We start from the raw sequence: 20,610 nt of genomic DNA, 5'->3' as shown, positions 1-20,610 counted from the left end.
ATTAGCGGGCCCTATTTTTGTATCATCATCGCTGGCCGTTCCCTGTTTGCTAGGTACGGACTTTTTGTCAAAAATGCCCATCAAAATTCTTATTGATCAGGCCTGCATAGAGCTTCCGTCAGGTCGGCGGGTTGCCTTCTTGTCGAGCCCTATCAAAGTGCGCACGGTTTGTGCGACGGTGCAGGCGCTGGCGACTCACACTGTACGGGTACCCCCGGGATCGCAAATGTTAGTACCCCTTCGGTTCAGGAAGCCACTCGAGGTGGGTGCGGAGGCACAGGGGGTGCTGTTGGGGCCGTCAAACAGAGCCAGTAAGGGCCTCGACTTAGCGGTTGCTCAAACCGTGGTGAGAGGGGACAGTGAGCCGTTCGTAATGGTCCTGAATACGGGGTCGCGGCCGGCCGTAATTGCGCAGGGAACGGTGCTGGCTCACGCCGCGCCGCTGCCCGTTGAGGAACGGCTCGTGGCTCAAGCAGATTTTACTGTCGAGTCGCATCCTCAAAGTGATGAGGGGACTGAGTGGTTGGACTCGCTGTGTGCGGGTTTTGATAACTTGTCCGGGGTGCAATTGGGAGCATTGAGGGGTTTGCTCATCGAGTTTGCTGACGTGTTCAGCAAACATAAGTACGATATCGGCTGCACTGACCTGTTGCGCCACCACATAGCTACAGGGGACGCGGCCCCTATTCGTCAGAATCCCTTCCGGCTCAGCCCGGCCGAGAAGGAACATGTGCAATCGGCGGTTAATGATATGTTGGCGGCCGATATCATTTCGCCCTCTTCTAGTCCGTGGGGTGCTCCTATTGTCCTAGTAAAGAAACAGGACGGGTCCTTGCGGTTTTGTGTCGATTTCCGCCGCTTAAACAAAATCTCGATGGCGGATGCGTATCCGCTCCCCAGGATGGATGAGTCGCTGGATGCCTTGGCGGGAGCGCAGTTTTTTTCCACACTCGATCTGCTTTCTGGATTTTGGCAATTGCCACTCGATAACGAGTCTAAACCTAAAACTGCTTTCCGGACACCTGGGGGCCTTTTTGAATTCAACCGTTTGCCCATGGGCTTACATTCCGCTCCCGCCACGTTCCAGAGACTCATGGAATTGGTTTTGTCGGGCCTCCAATGGGATACCTGTTTGATTTATCTTGACGATATTATCGTCTTTAGTCGGACTTTCGAGGAGCACCTCCAGCGACTGAGAGCGGTGTTCCTCAGGATGCGTTCCGCTAAGCTAAAATTTAAACCGGCTAAATGTTTTCTGCTTCAGGAATCGGTCAGGTATTTGGGCCATATCGTGGGTCGTTCAGGGATCTCGACGGACCCTGCTAAGACGCATTGCGTCAGCTCATGGCCAACGCCAACCTCGGTCACGGAGGTTCGTAGTTTCATTGGTTTTGCCTCCTATTACCGTCGTTTTGTCAAGCAATTTGCCACCATAGCCAAGCCCCTGCACGCTTTGACGGCTAAGGGTGTGAGGTTTCACTGGGGGGTAGAGGAGGAGGATGCGTTCTGCTCCCTCCGTGACGCTTTGGTGCAGGCTCCCCCCTTGTGTTACCCCGATTTCACACAACCGTTTTTGCTTGACACGGACGCCAGCAATACGGGTATCGGGGGGGTGCTCTCACAGTTGGTCGGGGGGGTTGAACGGGTGGTCGCCTACGGTAGTAGGGTTCTTTCCCCCGCAGAACAACGCTATTGCGTAACTCGTCGTGAATTGTTAGCCATTGTGTTTTTTACACAGCAATTCAGGCCGTATCTTTACGGCCGTCATTTTACGGTCCGGACGGACCATGCGGCTCTACAATACGCTATGCGCGTGGCGCAGCCATCGGGCCAATTGTCCCGATGGTTGGAGGTCCTTCAAGACTACCAATTCACGACGATTTACCGAAAAGGGTTGCGGCACTCAAACGCGGACGCATTGTCGCGGTTGCCGCCGTGCACGGACTGCACATGTTTGTTGGGATCAGCGCGGTGCAAACCCCCGGTCGCCGGCACCCCGGGAGTTGCGCTCGCCGCCACTGACACCCCGGGAGAGGACGCCCCCACGGGGAGGGATTCGCTGTTGTCGTTGCCCCTCATTGAGTGGGGCCGCCTCCAGATGTCCGACAGCTCCCTACTTACGCTGCGTCGGAAAGTTGGCGCTCCCGAACAAGGGGAGGCGCGGGTCGGTTCCTGGGTGTGCAGACAGGGCCTGTTGATGAGGTGGGACAACATGTCCCGGCGTCACGTGCTCGTGGTGCCTGTTGCTATGCGGGGTAGGATTGTTCTGGCAGCTCATGAACGGCTCATGCATCTGGGTTTTCACAAAACGCTCGCCCTAATCCAGCGAGACTATTATTGGCCGGGGATGGGTAACGACGTGGCAAATATTCTTAAGGGATGCGTAGAGTGCGCCAAAAGGAAACCGCCACCATTGGCGGCTAATCCACCGCTGCAATCCATTCAGGTTTCGCGTATAAACGAATTGGTAGCGTTGGACATCTTGGGGCCCTTTCCGGTTACACCAAGGGGAAATAGGTTCCTGCTGGTTGGCGTGGAATACTTCACCCGATGGCCTATGGCATGGCCGCTCGCCAACCAGTCGGCTGCGGCGGTGGCGGACGCCTTTGTCCAGGGTTATGTGTTGGACAAGGGCGCCCCCGAACGCTTGCTGACGGATCAAGGGAAGAATTTTTCGAGCGTTTTGTTGCGCGAGGTGTGCGACCTGTTGGGTACAAAGAAAGTGCGTACTTCCCCCTACCACCCGCAGACTGACGGGATGGTTGAGCGTCTGAACAGAACGATTACGTCTATGTTGTGCCAACAGGTCTGCGACGATCAGGTTGATTGGGACTTACAGGTGCCGGGGGTACTCGCGGCCTATCGAATGGCCCCTCATGCGGCGACGGGGTTTTCCCCATTTTTTCTTATGTATGGGCGGGAGGCCGATCCGGCCATGGACGTCCAACTGGGGATTTCCCAGCCACGTGCAAAATCTAAATTGGCAGACCACATCAAATTTAATATCGCCAAATTGACTGAAGCGCGGGAGGGGGCAAGGTTGAATTCGCGGTCACGGCAAATTGCAAACGAGAAATTGCATGAGCGGAGGGTGCATACGCATGATTGGAAACCAGGCGATAAGGCCTGGCTGCATTGTCCACATGCACCGTTGGCTACGTCCCCCAAGTTGTTGAGACCTTGGAGGGGACCGGTGGAAATTGTGCGGGTTGCACGGCCCCAGAGTATACAGATTAAATGGGGGAAACGCCGTTGGTATGTGCACCCCTCCCGACTGAAGCCCTATGCGGCACCGTGTGACCCCGTTCTGTGCCGTGACGACCGGGCGTGTGATGTGACCGTCGACTCGGGGAGGGAGGTGTCGCAGGCTGCTCCTCACGTGTCTCCACCTGACCCACCCCCAGGTGCCTCGGGCTTGACGGCTGCTGACCATCGAGAGCCTGAACCCCGGGGCACGCACGAGTCCTCGATGCATGGCCGATGTCTTCCTGAACCGCCGGCACCACCGGACGTTCAACCGCGTCTGGTGCCGTACGACGGACCGGCAAGGCGGACTCGGGCTAGGTCTCAACAATTTTCATGAGGACGGTTTTTTTTGTGCTCTACACCGAGCTCGCCCGGTGTTCCCCTCTGCCGGGATAATGTCCCGTTGTAGGGACGCTCGGAAGAAAAGGGGACACTGCACGAGTCGAAAGAAAAAAAAAAATTTCCATTTTTTTTTTTTGTATACACATTGCTATTGTCACTCGCCGGTTTGTATATATTGTTCTATTGTCGCGGTGGCATTGGTTGAGGGTTGCGGATGGTGGTGTTCGCGTCGTGTTGTGTTGTTAGCTTAGTTGTTGTTCTTGTTGTTGTGTTGTGTTACGGGGCACACAGGGAGGGTTTGTAATTTTTGTAGCAGCCGGGGCGGCTGCGAGCTATGTGGTAGGGGGTGATGTAGTGGTGGTATTGACGTGCGCCGACTGTGACAGTGATGGATCACGGGGCGGCGCGGGGTGCGGGGTTGGGCACGCGTTGTGGGCGTGGTGTGGACGCGCGCGCCGGGAGTGACAGATGACGAGGCGGCGCGGAGTGAGTGGTGAGGCACGATGAGATGTGGGAAAAGAGGATCGTAGCCAGCACCCGGCGATTGGTCGAATAAGTGGGTGCTCGCAGCGACGTCCGCAGGTGGGGTATAAAGGGGGACGCGCGAGAGCACTCGGAGAGAGTTACCCAGTTGAAGACCCGAAGACGGAGCTGAAGACCTAGTGAAGCCGAGTAGCTCAGTGGCGTTAGTCGCCGAGTAGCTAAGTGGATGTTGGTCATCCGAGTAGCTCAGTGGCGTTAGTCGCCGAGTAGCTAAGTGGATGTTGGTCATCCGAGTAGCTCAGTGGGCGTTAGTCGCCAAGTAGCTAAGTGGGTGTTTGTCACCCGAGTACTTAGTGGATGTTGGTCATCCGAGTAGCTCAGTGGCGTTAGTCGCCAAGTAGCTAAGTGGGTGTTTGTCACCCGAGTACTAAGTGGATGTTGGTCATCCGAGTAACTCAGTGGGCGTTAGTCGCCAAGTAGCTAAGTGGGTGTTTGTCACCCGAGTACTAAGTGGATGTTGGTCATCCGAGTAAGTCAGTGGGCGCTAGTCGCCAAGTAGAGAAGTGGGTGTTTGTCACCCGAGATACAAGTAGGTGTTAGTCACCTGTAACCAAGTTTGATAAAATAAAGAGTGTGTTACCCGTGAAGTCGTCTCCCGTGGAGTTACTACATTACATATGCATGGCGATGCAGTATGTGTGTACGATAATGATAATTCTGTGCATGTATTTATTTTCATCCAAGTCGTATAATTTGTGTATGTCCGTAGTGAACTGTAATTGCGGGAACAAAGGTTTTAATGATATGTGTATACATGCATCTTGTACTGTTATGCATGTTACGTATTGCAGTATTCCCTCGTTATTCGCGAGGGTTACATTCCGGAGATGATCGTGAATAGAAAATTTCGCGGAGAATTATATTGGCCTATGAAAAGTCAAGCACGTATATACAGGGTTCACTCGCAGTTTCACAGAGAATATTCACGAGCTAACAATTACAAATGTTGTACACGTTAGTTAAAATTATAGATTTAAATAATTAGAGACTATTTTAGTGCATGTGGGAATCATTCCAAGTTGAATCCGCTCAGTTTGAATGAGAGCATGCGCCTGTCCATGTTTTTACTCTAGGGACATTTGAACTGTTATGATAATAGGATAGAGGAGCATAATAGCTGTTGGAGTAAAATAGTTTTGAGTTAAGAGAGGACATTGACTTGTATACTTTGGTATTTGATGTGTGTGCATTATGTGTATATTATATGTTTGAACCAAAACAACCATAGTGTACTGTAGCACGAGGGTTAGTATAGTCTCAAAAGGGGTTTACCTTTTGGGGTGGTACTCATTCAGTCATGAGAACATTTGGTATTTGTGCCATTCCTGTAGTGCAAGGTTAGCATAAGGAGCTATATAGTTCAAAGACGAATATAGTCTGCCATTTGTTTCACAGTAGAGGGTGATGTTGCTTTGTGGCTTTAGCCAATTAGGTAATTTGCAAGTAGCCATTAAAGTCAAATAATGCCACGGGATCTTTAACATTCACTGTGAAGCAGACGGTACGTATATTTTGTTAATGCACCTGCGGTATTTAGCAGGGTGGCCGCTGGGTTCGAACCACGAAATGTAGCAAATATCAGCGTGCATATGTGCTGTATCTCAAGCCATGTCACCCCATGTCCTGTTTACGACCCTAAGCCAGTGATGGGAATTCCATACGCCTTTGGGAAGGGTACATCTATTCACTGCTTGTGAAAATGATCTTGCTCTTGATTTTTTTAATTGTAGTTTTATTGAGATACTGATGTGTATTTGGATGCAGTGGAACTGATGCAATCTGCATTTGATTTTGATCTGGTTTCGATTAATCCATCCAAACGCTAATATAGTTAAGAGGGGTTTAGAGTTCATATTGACTAGATCATATCCCAAACTGATTGAATTTGAGTGCCAGAAGAATCTGATCATTTGACTGAACTTATAAATAATGTTTTATTACAGCATACAATTGCACCGATCAACGTTAAAAAGGTAATTAAGTTTTAGTATAAAATACTAATATTTATTGACAATTTAAAGGTCAATCAACCACTTCAGCAAGCTGTAGTTTGGAAGGGCTTTTCCACCATTGACCACACACATGGTATCAATCAAAGCCTAGAAAAGACAAATGGATTTGAACGATTATGAAAAGGCGTTTGAGTGAGTGAAAACTGAAGTAGCGTCAACCAAGCTTTCACAAATGAAGGCACACATAACAAACGTACAGACATCATTACTATTTACAAAGAAACAACAGCAATATTGAAGTTGCAGGAGGAGAGCAGTAAATATAATCAGAAGAGCAGTTGTGAAAGGAGATATGCTCATACAATGGTAATTCACAGCGACAGAAATATCTTCTGAAGGTTAGATTGAAGATGTAAAGGCTTTAACATGAATTTAGACGTATTAGCCATCTCAGAATTGCTGATGACAGTTATTTTATCAAGCACTGGAATTAATAAAAAAATTATGAAATAATCTCACAGAGAAGGCTGTAAATATTGATTTAGGATATATAAGTAAAATATAAATAATTTACCAGTTTGCTTAAAATGAAATAATCACTGAAGGGAAGCAACTGGAAAACTCAGCAGAATATGTTTAGCTCGAGCAGCTATTGAAGGTAATTCGAGATATTGGGATCCAAACGATGGAATACAGAAAAGTAGCGGGATGGAGTGCATTTGGAGAGTTGAATATCATAATGAAGAATACAGTTTTAAATCAGTGCATACATCTAGCTATGACATGGAAAACACAGACACTAACAAAGATTATGGAACAAAAGCTGAGATGTGTGAACAGAAGTATGGAGAGAGACATTAAAAGGAACACATGGTCTATGGAACAAACTAAAATTAGAAACATTGTCAATTTGGATAAGTAAATAAGCTTGGGCAGGACGCATTACTCGATGGTATGATAGCTGATGGATGAGGCAGCCGAAGGACACAATGCATCAAAGGGTACCTTCCACCATGGAGATGGAGCAACAAGATCAGTCCATGTGTAGTTAGAGATTCATCTTCTTGTTTTTTTCGGTAAAGTCACGTAGAAGGGAAGTAATAAAATAATAAAAAATAAAACATAATAAAATAATTCTCACGACGTTTCGGCTACAACAAAAGCAGCCGTCTTCAGGTGAAGAATGAGACACTGCCAAGCTAGGAGCTTATATATAAGCTGAGTTGGAGGTGGAAGAAGAGCGCCTTAATGAAAGAATGTGCATATCAAGAGGAATTTAGCATATTCATGGGAAATGCGTAGGAGGTGGGCGGGGGGGTTTCAAAGTCATATTATGCCCATGCATTATGCAGGATCAGCAGCACCAAAGGGAGGGGGCAGGGGGTAGCATTAACAAAGGGAGGGAATGTTAATAGTATGTAGAAGCAATGAAACATGTGAATGGGAGAACGGTGGCAGGAGACCCGCAGCGGAGCAAATAATGCATTCCCTGTGGAGAACACAAGATACACATCAAATAGAAGGCTTCTTATTTATTAAGAGCACACTGGGCGATACATTATGTAGCACATAGGCGATCCTAACACTCACAGCCCCATCGCCAACATACAACTACTCAGCTGTCCGACTAGCGTAGCGACAGCGGCGGAGAGGGTCTTGCGGCAGATCAGCCACGTGGTCGGGGAACGAAGAGATGATGACGGGCAGCGACGCAGCAAAGACCTAAGACTCCAAACAGCCCCGAACCTCTGGTTTGGTCCTCCTTATATCTGCCCCGGCGTGGCCAAGCTCCACCTATGGCCATGCCCCCTTCCAGAACCCTCGAGCCGGTTCCCGGAGCTTCTCGACTGACTCCGCCTTTCACCTTTAAACCCTTATAGTAAGGCATTACGTAATGCACCAATGACAGCAATTACCACTGCAGGCCGACAGGTGTCACCTTGTCATTATATCACCCCCCCCCCTGGTTAAAAGATAGCCGCCCCTAAAAGATATCTAATAATAATGACAACAAAAACACACGTGAGGCAGAAAAAGTTCTGCCATAACTGGAACAACGTGACAACATTTGTTTCTGAATAGGGCAGAACGATCTGCAATAAAAGGGAAGGTTGAAACCAGCAACATAGGGAGGTAAGAGAAACAACAATAGAAACAGAGAGGAGAAAGAAGAGAAAAAAAATTCCCTTCTATGAAACACGTGAGCGCAACCCCCCCAATCCCCTCAAACACAAGCATACAACGATGTTATCGAAATTTAAAACATTTGGACCGAGTTCTCGACGCCGGTCCGTCCATGGGCACAATCTTCGCATCCTTGACAAGATGTGGGCTCCACCAGGAAACTCAAAGAAGGTGGTTTCACTCCCAGCTTCGCAGGTGTCGCGGCCTCCGTCGCGGTCAGCGACTCCCCGTCGGTCAGGGGTTCGGAAGCTGTCGGCGGCACAATGCAATCCTCCTGGTGCACACTCTCTATAGGCATCTCCCCCGGCTTGTTGGACACAACAGACACCGGCCATACACAATTTGGAGATGAGGTGTCAGTCCGAGGAGGAATATAAGGCTTCAACCGCGACGGATGAACAAATCAACGGCCCACTCATACGCACGCACTGCGCCCGCTTGACTTCCACAACTTCCACGGGATCCTGCCTTGGCCGATACAGTTTAGGGGACGTTCCCAATGGCACTTGCGGGCAATGTAACCATGCCCCATCCCCCACAGCCCACTGCAACACATGGTCCTTTTGTCCCGTATTCCGTTCGTTAGCCGCCTGTGCTTTGGCAGTGTTTAATTTCGCTGCTTCCCGAGCTGCCAAAACACGTTCTTGAGTAATTTACAAGGGCGCAGGCAAATTAGATTTAGCCCTTTTTTCAGACAAACCCAATTGAACCTCCATAGGAGGTTCACTCTCCCTCCCGTACATGATAAAAAAAGGCGAAAATCCAGTGGAAGCGTGGGGAACCATCCTGTACGCGGCCATCACCCCTGGAACATGCAGGTCCCAATCAGTTTGGGCCGAGCTGACTACCTGACTGAGCATAGATGTCAGGGTCCTATGCAGTCGTTCTACCATCCCATCCGTCTGGGGATGGTACGGGGACGTTCGAATCTCCTTAGTGCCCAGCGCATCACAAACTTCCAGTAACAGCTTAGAGGAGAAATTCTTCCCCTGATCCGTAATAAGCTGCTCGGGGGCACCTTTATCCAACACGAATCCATGAAAAAACGCTTCTGCAATAAAGGTTGCTGACTGGTCGGGCAGTGGCCAGGCCATGGGCCATCGTGAAAAATACTCAACACCTACCAAGAGAAACTTCTTCTGCCTCTGCGTGACAGGAAAGGGCCCGAGGATGTTGAGTGCGACCAACTCATTGATGCGCGAAACCGAGATAGACTTGAGCAGAGGCTGGGACTTCCTCAGCGGCGGTTTTCTACGTGCACATTCTGTGCAAGCTTGAATGAAGTGGTGCACGTCCCTCGACATCCCCCGCCAATAATAATCACGTTGTAACGTTAGCAGCGTTTTTCGCTCACCGAGATGTAACAGCTTATCCTCGTGCACTACCTGGGTCAAATTGCCTCAGAGGGCAGCAGGGACCACAATGCGGTGGCGGTGCAATCCATCCTTGTCTAACATCAAAAGACCATCCCTTAGGACCGGACACGGCCTGTCCAAGTGAGCAGACACTTTATGTCTCGCCTCCGCTTGACACCGCAAGGTCATAAGGGACACGTCTTCCATTTGCAATCTTCCCCACTCGGCACGCGTAAGGTGAAAAACACTATCCTCCGGCGTGATCTCCTCGGGGGCTCTACTTCTTTCAGCGCTGCCATGACGGCCGTGGGCCCTGCCGCCGGAGGTTTACAATCACCCGCGCCCAGCACATACGCACAACCAGAGTCTTGGGGAAAGCGGGATAATGCGTCGGCATTACAATGTCGTATCCATTTACGGTACATCACTCGGAACGAATACTCCTGGTGAATCTCTAGCCAACGCGAGAGCTGCCTGGAGGGCTGGTCTACTCTGAGGGAGTACTGAAGTGCCGCATGATCTGTGCGACCCACAAATTCCCTGCCGTAAAGATAAGGCTTATACTATTGTATAAAGTTTACCATGTCCAACAGTTCCCTACGGGTGACTCAATAACGCTGTTCTACCGTAGACAAGATGCGACTACCGTACGTGACCACTCTCTCCACACCATTCTTAACCTGTGAAAGGATGGCTCCTATACCTGTATCACTAATGTCTGTGTCAAGTACAAAAGGCAGGGAGAAATCTGGGTAATCGAGTCAGGGCGTGTCAGCCAAGCGTTCCCGAAGGGCTATGAATGCAGCCTCTTCCTCCGCCCCCCACTTGAACCTCTGGTTCTTAGCATGTAGTGGCTTAGCCACCGTAGCAAACTGCGGCAAAATTCTGCGACCTCGGGGTTGTCCAGTCCCGTACGCACGCTGTTTTTTCAGGGTCCGTGGCTACCCTGCTATCGCATGGAGTTTTGCAGCAAATGACATTTAGCGTGTTTCAATTTCAATTTAGCTGTTCTTCGAAGGTGCGGCTAAAGACAATAATGTAACCTAAATAAATGAGGCAGGAGTCCCACTGCAGTCCAACCAAAACGAGTTCCATCAACCGTTGAAATGTGGCCGGGGCCGAGTGCAATCTCATCGGAAGGCAGTTAATTTGGATAAGTCCCTGAGGCATATGGAACTCGGTCTTAGGTTTCTATGACTCGTCAAGGGAAAGTTGCCAAAACCCAACAAGTCGAGTGCGGAAAAAAAATGCGCACCGAACAATGCGTCCAGGGAATCATCCATGCGAGGGAGTGGGTACGCCTTAGCCACCGAGATCTTGTTAAATTTCTGAAAGTCCACGCAAAATCTAAGACTGCCATCATGTTTCTTAACAAGCACCACAGGCGATCTCCAAGGGCTGGTAAAAGGAGAAATAATGTTGGCAGCTAACATCTCATCTACCGCTTTCTGCACATGGTCCTTCTCCAGCGGACTTGGCCGATACAAGTTCTGACGGATGGGGCTGGCCTCCCCTGTATCAATGTGGTGTTGTAAAAGGGAGGTACGACCAATATCAAATTTGCTTTTACTAAACACATCCAAAAACTTGCGCAGCAGCGATCATAATTCCCCCTGCTGTGCCGGAGACAATATCAGGTTCTCTTTACATACCACCTCCGCCCAAGTATCATTGAATGCGACATTTTTATCCACCGCGCCAACAATCTTGTCACACATGGCACCATCACCCTCATGAAACGCGGCCGTCGCGTGAGCCAATAGCGTCCCAGCCTGAACCACAGTCGTCTCCGGGCCCGCATTGAGCTCCTGGTTGGGGTGGACGACTGTCATTGTGCCAACCAACGCCAATCTCCGAGTCACCACATTAGACGGAGTCAACAAGACACCCGATTCAGGATTCGCTACCTGTAACTGCTTGCGCTAGCGCAGCGGCACCAACATCTGCGATCCTGGTGGGATTTGCACTGAGTCCTTGGCAAGAGCCTGGACTGTCATACTAGCCACCGTACTTTTATGTGGGGACCGCAAAAAAAATATTTTGTGGTCCGACGGCATATCCACACAGCCCTGATCGATGAGGATCTTAAGGGGTATTTTACTAAAAAAATCCGTGCCTAAAAGGCAGGGCACCGCCAGCGTCCTCGAGATCAGTACCGGCCCGACGACTGCGAGCTCACCAATCTTGACGCAGGCCTCTACTTGCCCTATAATCCCCATACTGCCACCATTCTTCACGACGCACGCATTCACTACCGGTCTGACAAGCCGATCCCTGATCGGTAACAGGTCAAAAAGCGCGTCCGATATAATGGTAGTGGACGCACCTGTATCAACCAATACACGCACCTCAATCACTTGGATAGAGCAAGACACCACCAAGGCCCTCGCAGCGGCCGCGATTACCCGACGCGCTAACTTCCTCTATTGTGTCCCCGAGCTAGGCCACCCCTGTGTAACTAAACCCTGCCGCCCGGCGGCAACATGAGTGCGATGCGGGGTGGAGATGACTTTCGAAAGCCTAGATGGCTGAGTTTGGAACATGGGCCGGGTGTCTGATGTGTCGTGACTCGCCTGTTGGGGAGCAGTCGTTGATGGAGCCGGGGGCACCGGAGATGTCGTCAGGGCTCGATGCAGGTCCTGGCATCCGCGCGCGTAGTGCTCTGGCTAGCTGTAGTGGAAGCAGGTAAGTGAAGCCCTCCGTAGCAGGCGATCCTCCTCCTAGCGTGGCCTCCAGTCCCTTGGCCGCCGTGGAACCTCTCCATCTGCGACTCCACGTTAGGACCGCTTTTGCGACGTCACCATCCGCCGGCAGGTCCACGGCCGGCTGAACTGCGATGTTCCGTGGCGACCACCCAACCGGCTCGCCATCGTGGTTGGGTTCTCTCATCCACGCCATCATCTGGGCTCACCGATGCAAGTTCTCGTGGGCCTGCAGACACCCATCTGGATGTCTGTTTGTCTTCGTCAATTACTGGCAAGACGACCCCCATTTGACGTGCCAGTCCCAACATCCTCTCCATTACCAGGGAGTCGAGAGCCTTCGGGTCCACCGCGGGATACGCCACCTCTCCCAGCGTCAACGGCGCAATGCGTTAGGCGAGGGGCGACTCGGCCTCCCCTCGCCTCCGCTGCTGTTGGAAGGTGGCTCGTATACTTCGGCCATCTCGGCATATGCCCCGTGGAGTGTCGTCTTCTTCCCGGCAGGTATCGTCGTCTAACATTGTCAGCAGAGCTCTCAGTGCCTCCTCCTCGGTCCAGTTCACCGACCAGTAAGCCGCCTCGAAGCGCCAGGTGAAGGCACTCCAGTCACCCCCTGCTACGATGAATTCTCTGACAGGAGGCAGTCGGCGGGTTCGTTCCATCCCTCTTCCAGCGTCGACAGCAGCAGGCGTCACTTCACGCCCATGTCCTAAAATGGCGGCCCCCGACCGTGCTTTCCCCACGTTGCACGTAATGGCGGCCTCCGGCCGTGTGGTCTCTGCGCCGCGTGTAATGGCGGCCACTCCGCCCGCGGACATTCCCGCCAGTGCGTCCTCCTCCGGCAGTCGGTCTTCTCTCCCAGGCGAGGTCCGTGCAGTCAGCCCAGCCATTGTGGTCGCCGTCATGAGCCCCACCAACTGCAAGACCGTCGCCCTCAGGAGCTCCAGCTGCTCCGACACCACGCGCCATCCATCTTCGGGCTGCTGCTGCGGAGAAGCTGTCGCCGGTCCGTCTCTAGCGCTGCCAAACTCTCCCGCCGCGGCTTCGGTAACCAGGACCGTGGTTCCCAGGACTGTTAGGAGGTCCTTGCGTCTCTTTCTCGTCATTGTCGGAAGACGCCCAGGCGGGTTCCGCTTCTTTTGGTACTTCGACATATTTTATTTTTATTTTTTTCTCCTCTCCAATGAGAAAAATAATAATAATTTCTACTGCTTCCCATGTAGTGAGCGACTTCCAAGACACGTCGAGTAGAAGGCTTCTTATTTATTAAGATCACACTGGGCGATACATTATGTAAGGCAGCAACACATAGGCGATCCTAACACTCACAGCCCCATCACCGGCATACAACTACGCAGTTGTCCGACTAGCGTAGCGACAACGGCGGAGAGGGTCTTGCAGCAGATCAGCCACGTGGTCGGAGAACGAAGAAATGACAACGGGCAGCGATGCAGCCAGACTCCAAACAACCCCGAACCTCTGGTTCGTTCCTCCTTATATCTGCCCCGGAGCGGCCAAGCTCCACCTCTTGCCGTGCCTTCTTCCAGAACCCTCGAGCCAGTTCCCGGAGCTTCTCGACTGACTCCACCTTTCACCTTTACCCCCTTATAATAAGGCATTACGTAATGCACCCATAACCACAATTACTCATCCAGGCCGACAGGTGTCACTCTGTCATTACACATGTACAGGAATGAGATGGCAGCATGGATCATGAGGGAGGGCAATAGCACGGGAAGGCCTTCACCCAGCAGTGGATAAATAATAGATGATGATGAGAATTGTAAACTACTGAAAGTAAAACATTGTTTTTCTTCTTAAATTTGAATAAAAAACTCAAACTCCCCGATGAGCAATATCTCACAGCTTAGGACTGTCACTTGGGAACTCCAATATTAACATATCAAGCTTATCCTGGTTAGAATATTAGAATGTTTTATAAAGTACATTTTATAAAAATTATATTATCATAAATACAGTATAATTGGTTATGTGGTTACTTGAATAAATGTGCACAATTGGGTTTCAAATGTGTTATTTATTTGAAACGCCTGTTATCCACCTTGATGCAGGGGTTGCTATTAGGAGAATCCCATTACCAATATTTAACCGCAAAAATAACTCTGCCTATCTGCATGGCCACTCGCAGATAAATACAGATAATAGGACTAATTCAATGCAAGCACCATCCACTTCTGGATGCACCTCTTACCCACATATAAATGCAGATAATAGTATGAATCTTCCAGGCAACTCCACTTATCTGTGAAACCACAGATAATATGACTTGTTGTGGACCGTTTAGGTAAGTGCTTGCCAATGCACCAAGCACTGTGATCCATTTTGGTGGCTCTCAACGGGCACCGCGACCCACCAGAAAGCTACGAGCAACGCTTTACCATATTAATTAGTTATTTACTCTCGACATACCAAGTATGGCGCCATCTATTGATATACTTTATATTTTTAATTCTACACATTCATTATAATTATTAGTCATCCCTAACAGTAAATTTAACACGTAAGCTTTCGCGACCAATATCATCCATAATGGAGGTTTTTTTCTAGTTTAAATCGCGTAAATATACAAATGTGTCGTTAAAACCCGCCACCACCCGACACAGCCAACTAGTAAGGGTTGTCACGTAAAAATAACATGCCAATTCGTCAATAGTACAGCACAACGGTGTGTTGGAGAGCCAAGCCACAACATTTACAAACTGAGTACGACGATTCGCCAGTAATTACAAATAGCATCATGAAGCTTTATCATGATCACATCTGATTCAATGTACGACTTGTCCAATCACCAGACTCGATCTCAAACCAACCTATGAACCAGTATAAGTTAAGCTATGCAATCCTTTCATTTCATTATTTGTTTAATGGTTGTGACTGTGTACGGATATATTTTAAATACCACTTATTAAAAGCAACTTGCATTTGGTAATTATTTTAAAGGCAATCATACATTTTTGTATTTGTAAGTAGGGAAGAAAAACGCGAATCATTGCAATAAAAGTTTTTTTCTGTAATTCTCACGTGAATTTCAGTAAACACAAGGAGATCATTAGGCGTGATGTACATACCTCACACAATTCTAAATGGATAACACGAAGGAATTGATATCATGTATGTATCCATTTTCCATGAGAAACGAATTACGTGACATAATTGTGTGGTGGACACATACCAAAATGTGTACGCAATGCGTGGATTGGTTTCAGAAATGTTCATTTGACTGTCATTTGAACAGTGTTAAGTTATTTGTGGGAAATAATATGGAAATAAATGTTGAACACCTGTGTGCTTCTGAGATCATCACAGGACAATTATTTGACAATAACAGGCATCCCATGAGTATATGACCATCTGCAGCTGTGATCATTTTTTTGATGCATGTGTCTGCGTCCAGAGGGGCTCCAGCTGTGGATCACTACTCACCACACAGGGAAGGAACCAAATGTTTGCGAAGACGGGGTACTACAGGGTATGTTTTTCACCAACATACTGGCTTACAGTTATTTGTCAAACTTGTACGATTGACATTATGGTCCATGGGCTTACAAGCTTAGACTGCATAGGGATGTCCCAGACTAAAATAGAAAAAATACAAATAAAATGTGGTTATTTAGTGGTTTTCCTATGTAACATAAATGATCACCCTTACAACAAGCACAAGCGAAAATGATCAACGAATTTAATGGGATCAATTGTTTTTATTATTATTATTATTGGAATGAGTTCATATCTACACAAACTGCTTATAGGTCTACATTAACTTTTAATTTGAAAAATGTATACTATATTCCTGATGTATTCAAAACTTCAGTATTTCAGCAAAACACGCAGTATTTTCCAAAATTCCTCATTTATCCAGACTTAACAAGCTTCAGAGAGTTACATAATTGCCATTCTCGTATCAGTTGCCACACACATGGTGATAGATTATTGCTTTCGGTCATACTATGGCTTGAGGGAAATGAATAGTTTCATTTTGTAAAAGTAGCAGTTTCATCAAATATTTATTAATACACGCGGCTTACAATGCGCTCTTATCTACAAAAATGCAATATGGCATTAAAGTGCAATACTGATATCGTTTGACAGGGAAATCTGGTTGCCATAAAGCCAATCAACAAAAAGAAGATTGAGCTGACCAGAGAGGTGTTGTTTGAGCTTAAACATGTAAGTATAAACGTGTCTTGTGTTGAATGCATCATACATCTCGGATTATAGATAATCATGCACGTATAAATGTAAACTATGAAGCTTTGTGACTTAATACAATTGGCTTGTGAATGTGCTTTTTTTAATGTGTGTTGTAATTGTATGTGTTGGCATGCTTTTGTGAATCTGTTGTCACATTGCTGCAGCATACGTGAGATCAGACAAAATATTGAATTTTTGGAGACTGACAAAGCAAGTATGGCACTGCTCATTCTTTGCCTGGCTTGTGCTATTTATTGACAGATGAGAGATGTTCTGAATGAGCATTTGACAAGGTTTGTGGGAGCATGCATCGATCCCCCAAACATCTGTATTGTCACTGAATATTGTCCACGGGGCAGCCTACAGGTAAGTCCAAGCTGAAATGCACAGCTGCATATGTGTTACTTATTCTCTATTGCCCATTACCTCCTCTCACCCCTCCACTCCTTCCCGTCCCTCCCCTACTATTTCGTGATCCCGAAGTACCCTCTATCGCAGTCACTCATTACTCACTCCTTTCACGCCCCTCCCATCTGAATCATTATATTCTATCACCGTCTTTTAATCTGTCAGGCGCCTTGAGTGAAGGAACACTGTACAATTAAATTACTTTAGATTTTAGGAGTGGACTAGTGCACATTTAATTAATGGCGATGTAGTAAAATAAAAATCCAATTACCAAAACTGTAAGCAATACCAGATGCGTGAAGCTGAAATTGTGGCACCTCTCATGAACACATGTAAAACATAGCATTCTCTGCTTGTGTACAAGTTTATGCACTGCCGTTAGTGTGGGGATGCTGCCATGTCGCTATGGTCAGCACACGAGTGGAGGCTGTTCCACCAGCACTGGCATGAGCAAGCAACTGCAAGGCTGCACCATTACCTTGTACACTTTTAGAATATACCCGTTAGCAGTCTCTAAAATGGTATAGCTATTGACTGTTTCTGTAATGTTCTGCCATTGCCAAGCAGCTTTTTTAAAGTTCACTGTTTAATGACATATGTTGTCTCAAGAATATCATACATTATTATATACTATATTTGCAAATACATTTCATGCTGTGAGAAATTAAGTACATACACCAAGCATGCGCTACATCAATCCCATTTAGGTCTCTCAGTGTGGAATACAATATTTATCTCAAGACACTGTACAGAATGAGTGGTGGTGACCAAGAGGTACACATTACTGATGGTTCTATAGGAGGATTCCAAAGAAGCAGTTGTTATATTTAAACATGGAGAGATAATTCATAGCACAGACAGTGAAGGGGAAAGACAGTTCGAATTGTTGGAGGAGAGGACCAGAGACGTAGAGCTTCCAGCTTGAGACCTAAGCTGGGATAGTCATGAATCCGAGTTTAAACTAAACAATTGTTTTGCGAGGTAAGGCTTACTGAGCTATATAGCTCTTTTTCAGAAGCGACTTGGCCACAAATGATTGCTCAACGAAGTAGCTTATTAGGTGGACATTTACAGTAGCCAAATACTCTAAACGCATGTCTCTCAATGTGGAAGGAAATAAACCTGAGAACCCGGAGAAAAATCCATGGGATCAAACCCACGACCTCCTATATACCGGGCGAGGTAGTTAACATCTCGCCTGTACCCATGCATTTATAAATGTGTAGTGCATCCAACTGAGTCGCAGACGTTCCTTTTAGAGGCAACACTTTTATATGTAACACCGTAACACAAAGGGGTAACTGCCCCTTTACCAGATACAGCCTAGGGTGGTGACCATCCAGCTAACTACACTATACAGAGGAGTTACAGCTACGAAGGGTCGGACCCTCACTCGGGTCTCCGACCACGTGGTTGCCTCGTAGGACGTAGAGCTTCCAGCTTGAGACGTAGAGCTTCCAGCTTGGAGAATGCAGCGAACCCAGTCCTTTTCCGGGACCCGCCTTATATCCCCCCACGGGTCGGGGGCCGCTCCGTCCTTGGCCCCGCCCCCTTCTGGAGCCTTCTAGCTCCCTCTCGAGAGCTCTCCCCGGACACGTGATCCCCCCTAGTCCCCCCAACCTGGGGGCCTCTCTGTGGACACTCCAGATCACGTGTCTGCAGGGTCAACCAGAGTGCCATGGCCCAGGGCCACCCTGCCCCTGGGCTGACACTCTCCCACTCCCCCTTGTGGGGGCCCGCACCACACGCTATGTGTGGTGCTCACGCGATCCCAGCGCACACCAAGCCCCGCTAGGGCTGGTACTACACCCGCCCACGGGGTGTATGTGATGACAGGGCATCGCGTGCCATTGCCCTCTCAGGTCGGCACCATACAGTGACATCCCCGATGTCACTACAAATGTACCCGGGTTTTGATAAGCAGACCCAAGCCACGGCCTGGGAGAACTCTTCCATTAAGTGTTCATTCAAACTCTGAATGCACGTTTGTTTAATCAAAATGATTACCACTTTTACACATATTTCAAAGTAATACCTTTACCTACTAAATATAACTTACAGCCTAAGCTACCATCACGTGAAACCCTTTAAGGCCAACGTTGATAGCATGTCCTTGTCCAGGTAGACAGTAACCAGGATCAAACGGATTCAGTGCATGTTTGAATCTTGTCTTTTTTGTCTTATTATATGTGTAGATAGTGTTTATACCGTATATACATTTTTAATGACCATCACCGCCATCAATCGATCTTGCTTAAATACTTGCCCAGTGTAGGTGCATCCGCCTAGGGTTGGACACAAAGTCACAGGTGGATGATGTGGGAAGGGGCAGGGGTGTGGAGGAGCAAGTAGTGGGGACGGCATGGGATGGGAGGGTATGAGTCCAATAAATTAATGAGGACAGATCTCGGCCTGGTTTGGCACCTGTGTTAAATGGTCTTGGAAATGTGGGATTATTGTGCGTATGTTCAGGGAAAGTTAAACGGTCATACTATCTTTTAATTGTACCCTATTATTCAGGGTGCCATGGTGGCGAGGTGTTAAATCCCTTGCCAGGTATACTGGAGGTCGTGGATTCCATTCCAACCCTGACGCCTGTATATTTGGAGTTTGCATACTCTCCCTGTGGTCGCGTGGATTTTTCTCCAGGTCTTTCGGTTCCCCCCCCACCCCGAATTTAGAAACATGCGTTTAGTGTATTTGGCTGCTTTAAATTTGAACTTGATAAGCCACTTTGTTGAGCTATCATCTTTGGCCAGGTCACTTCTGAACAAGAGCTATACAGCTCAGTGGGCCTTACCTGGTAAAATCATTTTGTCCGTGTTTATAACAAACTACGCATACTTGATTGAGAAATCAATATAAATGCAAATTCGATGTTTATGGTATTCGTTTCTTTCTTTATTAATTTAAAAATTTCTAAACGGCCAAGAAGGACAAATGTGAGGTTTAATTAATGACTGTTCAATTAATTGTATTACTGGAGATAATAACCTCTGCAGTCCCTAGCCTAATTAAAGCATTGGAAGGAAGTCTGTGTAGCTTTTAATATCAACAGTCACAAATTACAACACATTAGCGGTGTTGATTTTAAGTGCCTTCGTTTACTATGTATCTAATAGTGAATACGTGAAATTTTTAGGTATTCGAAACCATTTTCTCCTCATTTTAAGAGGCGTTCTTAATAAAATCTTGATATCATATGCCTCAGAATATTTCCCAATGAAGCAGTGTGTGGCTCACATCTAATTTTTCTATTGTTTTGTAGCAGTTTAGGTTATTTAAGTATGTATTTAATCATTACATGTGTGTGTAATGAAAGGTGTGACATGCCCGGATATTTCTTTTAACAGGACATTTTAGAAAACGAAAGCATTACGCTGGATTGGGTGTTCCGATATTCCTTAATCAATGACATAGTGAAGGTAAGATCAATACTACGTTCCATGCTTCATAGCATGAACCTTAATACAAACCTTAACTGCTATTGTTATCTTTTATTTGCTTAACGTGTTATTTGTTTGTATTTAGATTTACTTACGTGGTCCCAAACGATTTTCTTCCCAATTGAGGTGTTTCGCTAAATGTAATGCATCTTCATTTTTTTAAATGAACATTGGTTTGTATATTATGTGCATTCTCTCTCTCCAAGTTGATTCAACCCAC

At 47.7% G+C, this 20,610-nt stretch overlaps 1 protein-coding gene across 3 annotated transcripts in view; it reads left to right on the top strand.

The window, feature by feature from the left end:
- The window catches only part of LOC144738619 (atrial natriuretic peptide receptor 1-like), a 121,496-nt gene that overhangs the window by 48,073 nt on the left and 52,813 nt on the right, over positions 1-20,610 (top strand). For all 3 annotated transcript variants that reach the window (XM_078621632.1, XM_078621625.1, XM_078621636.1), the window contains exons 9-12: positions 15,740-15,814; positions 16,435-16,512; positions 16,798-16,902; positions 20,298-20,369. In XM_078621632.1, coding sequence (XP_078477758.1) covers positions 15,740-15,814; positions 16,435-16,512; positions 16,798-16,902; positions 20,298-20,369 — 330 coding nt within the window. The remainder of the gene's footprint in view (positions 1-15,739; positions 15,815-16,434; positions 16,513-16,797; positions 16,903-20,297; positions 20,370-20,610) is intronic.

Source organism: Lampetra planeri, chromosome 3 (genome assembly GCF_965212315.1).
Source record: "Lampetra planeri chromosome 3, kcLamPlan1.2.h2, whole genome shotgun sequence".
Classification (NCBI taxonomy): domain Eukaryota; kingdom Metazoa; phylum Chordata; class Hyperoartia; order Petromyzontiformes; family Petromyzontidae; genus Lampetra; species Lampetra planeri.
Note: the sequence above shows the minus strand (reverse complement) of the source record. Positions and strands in the feature narration are given on the sequence as shown.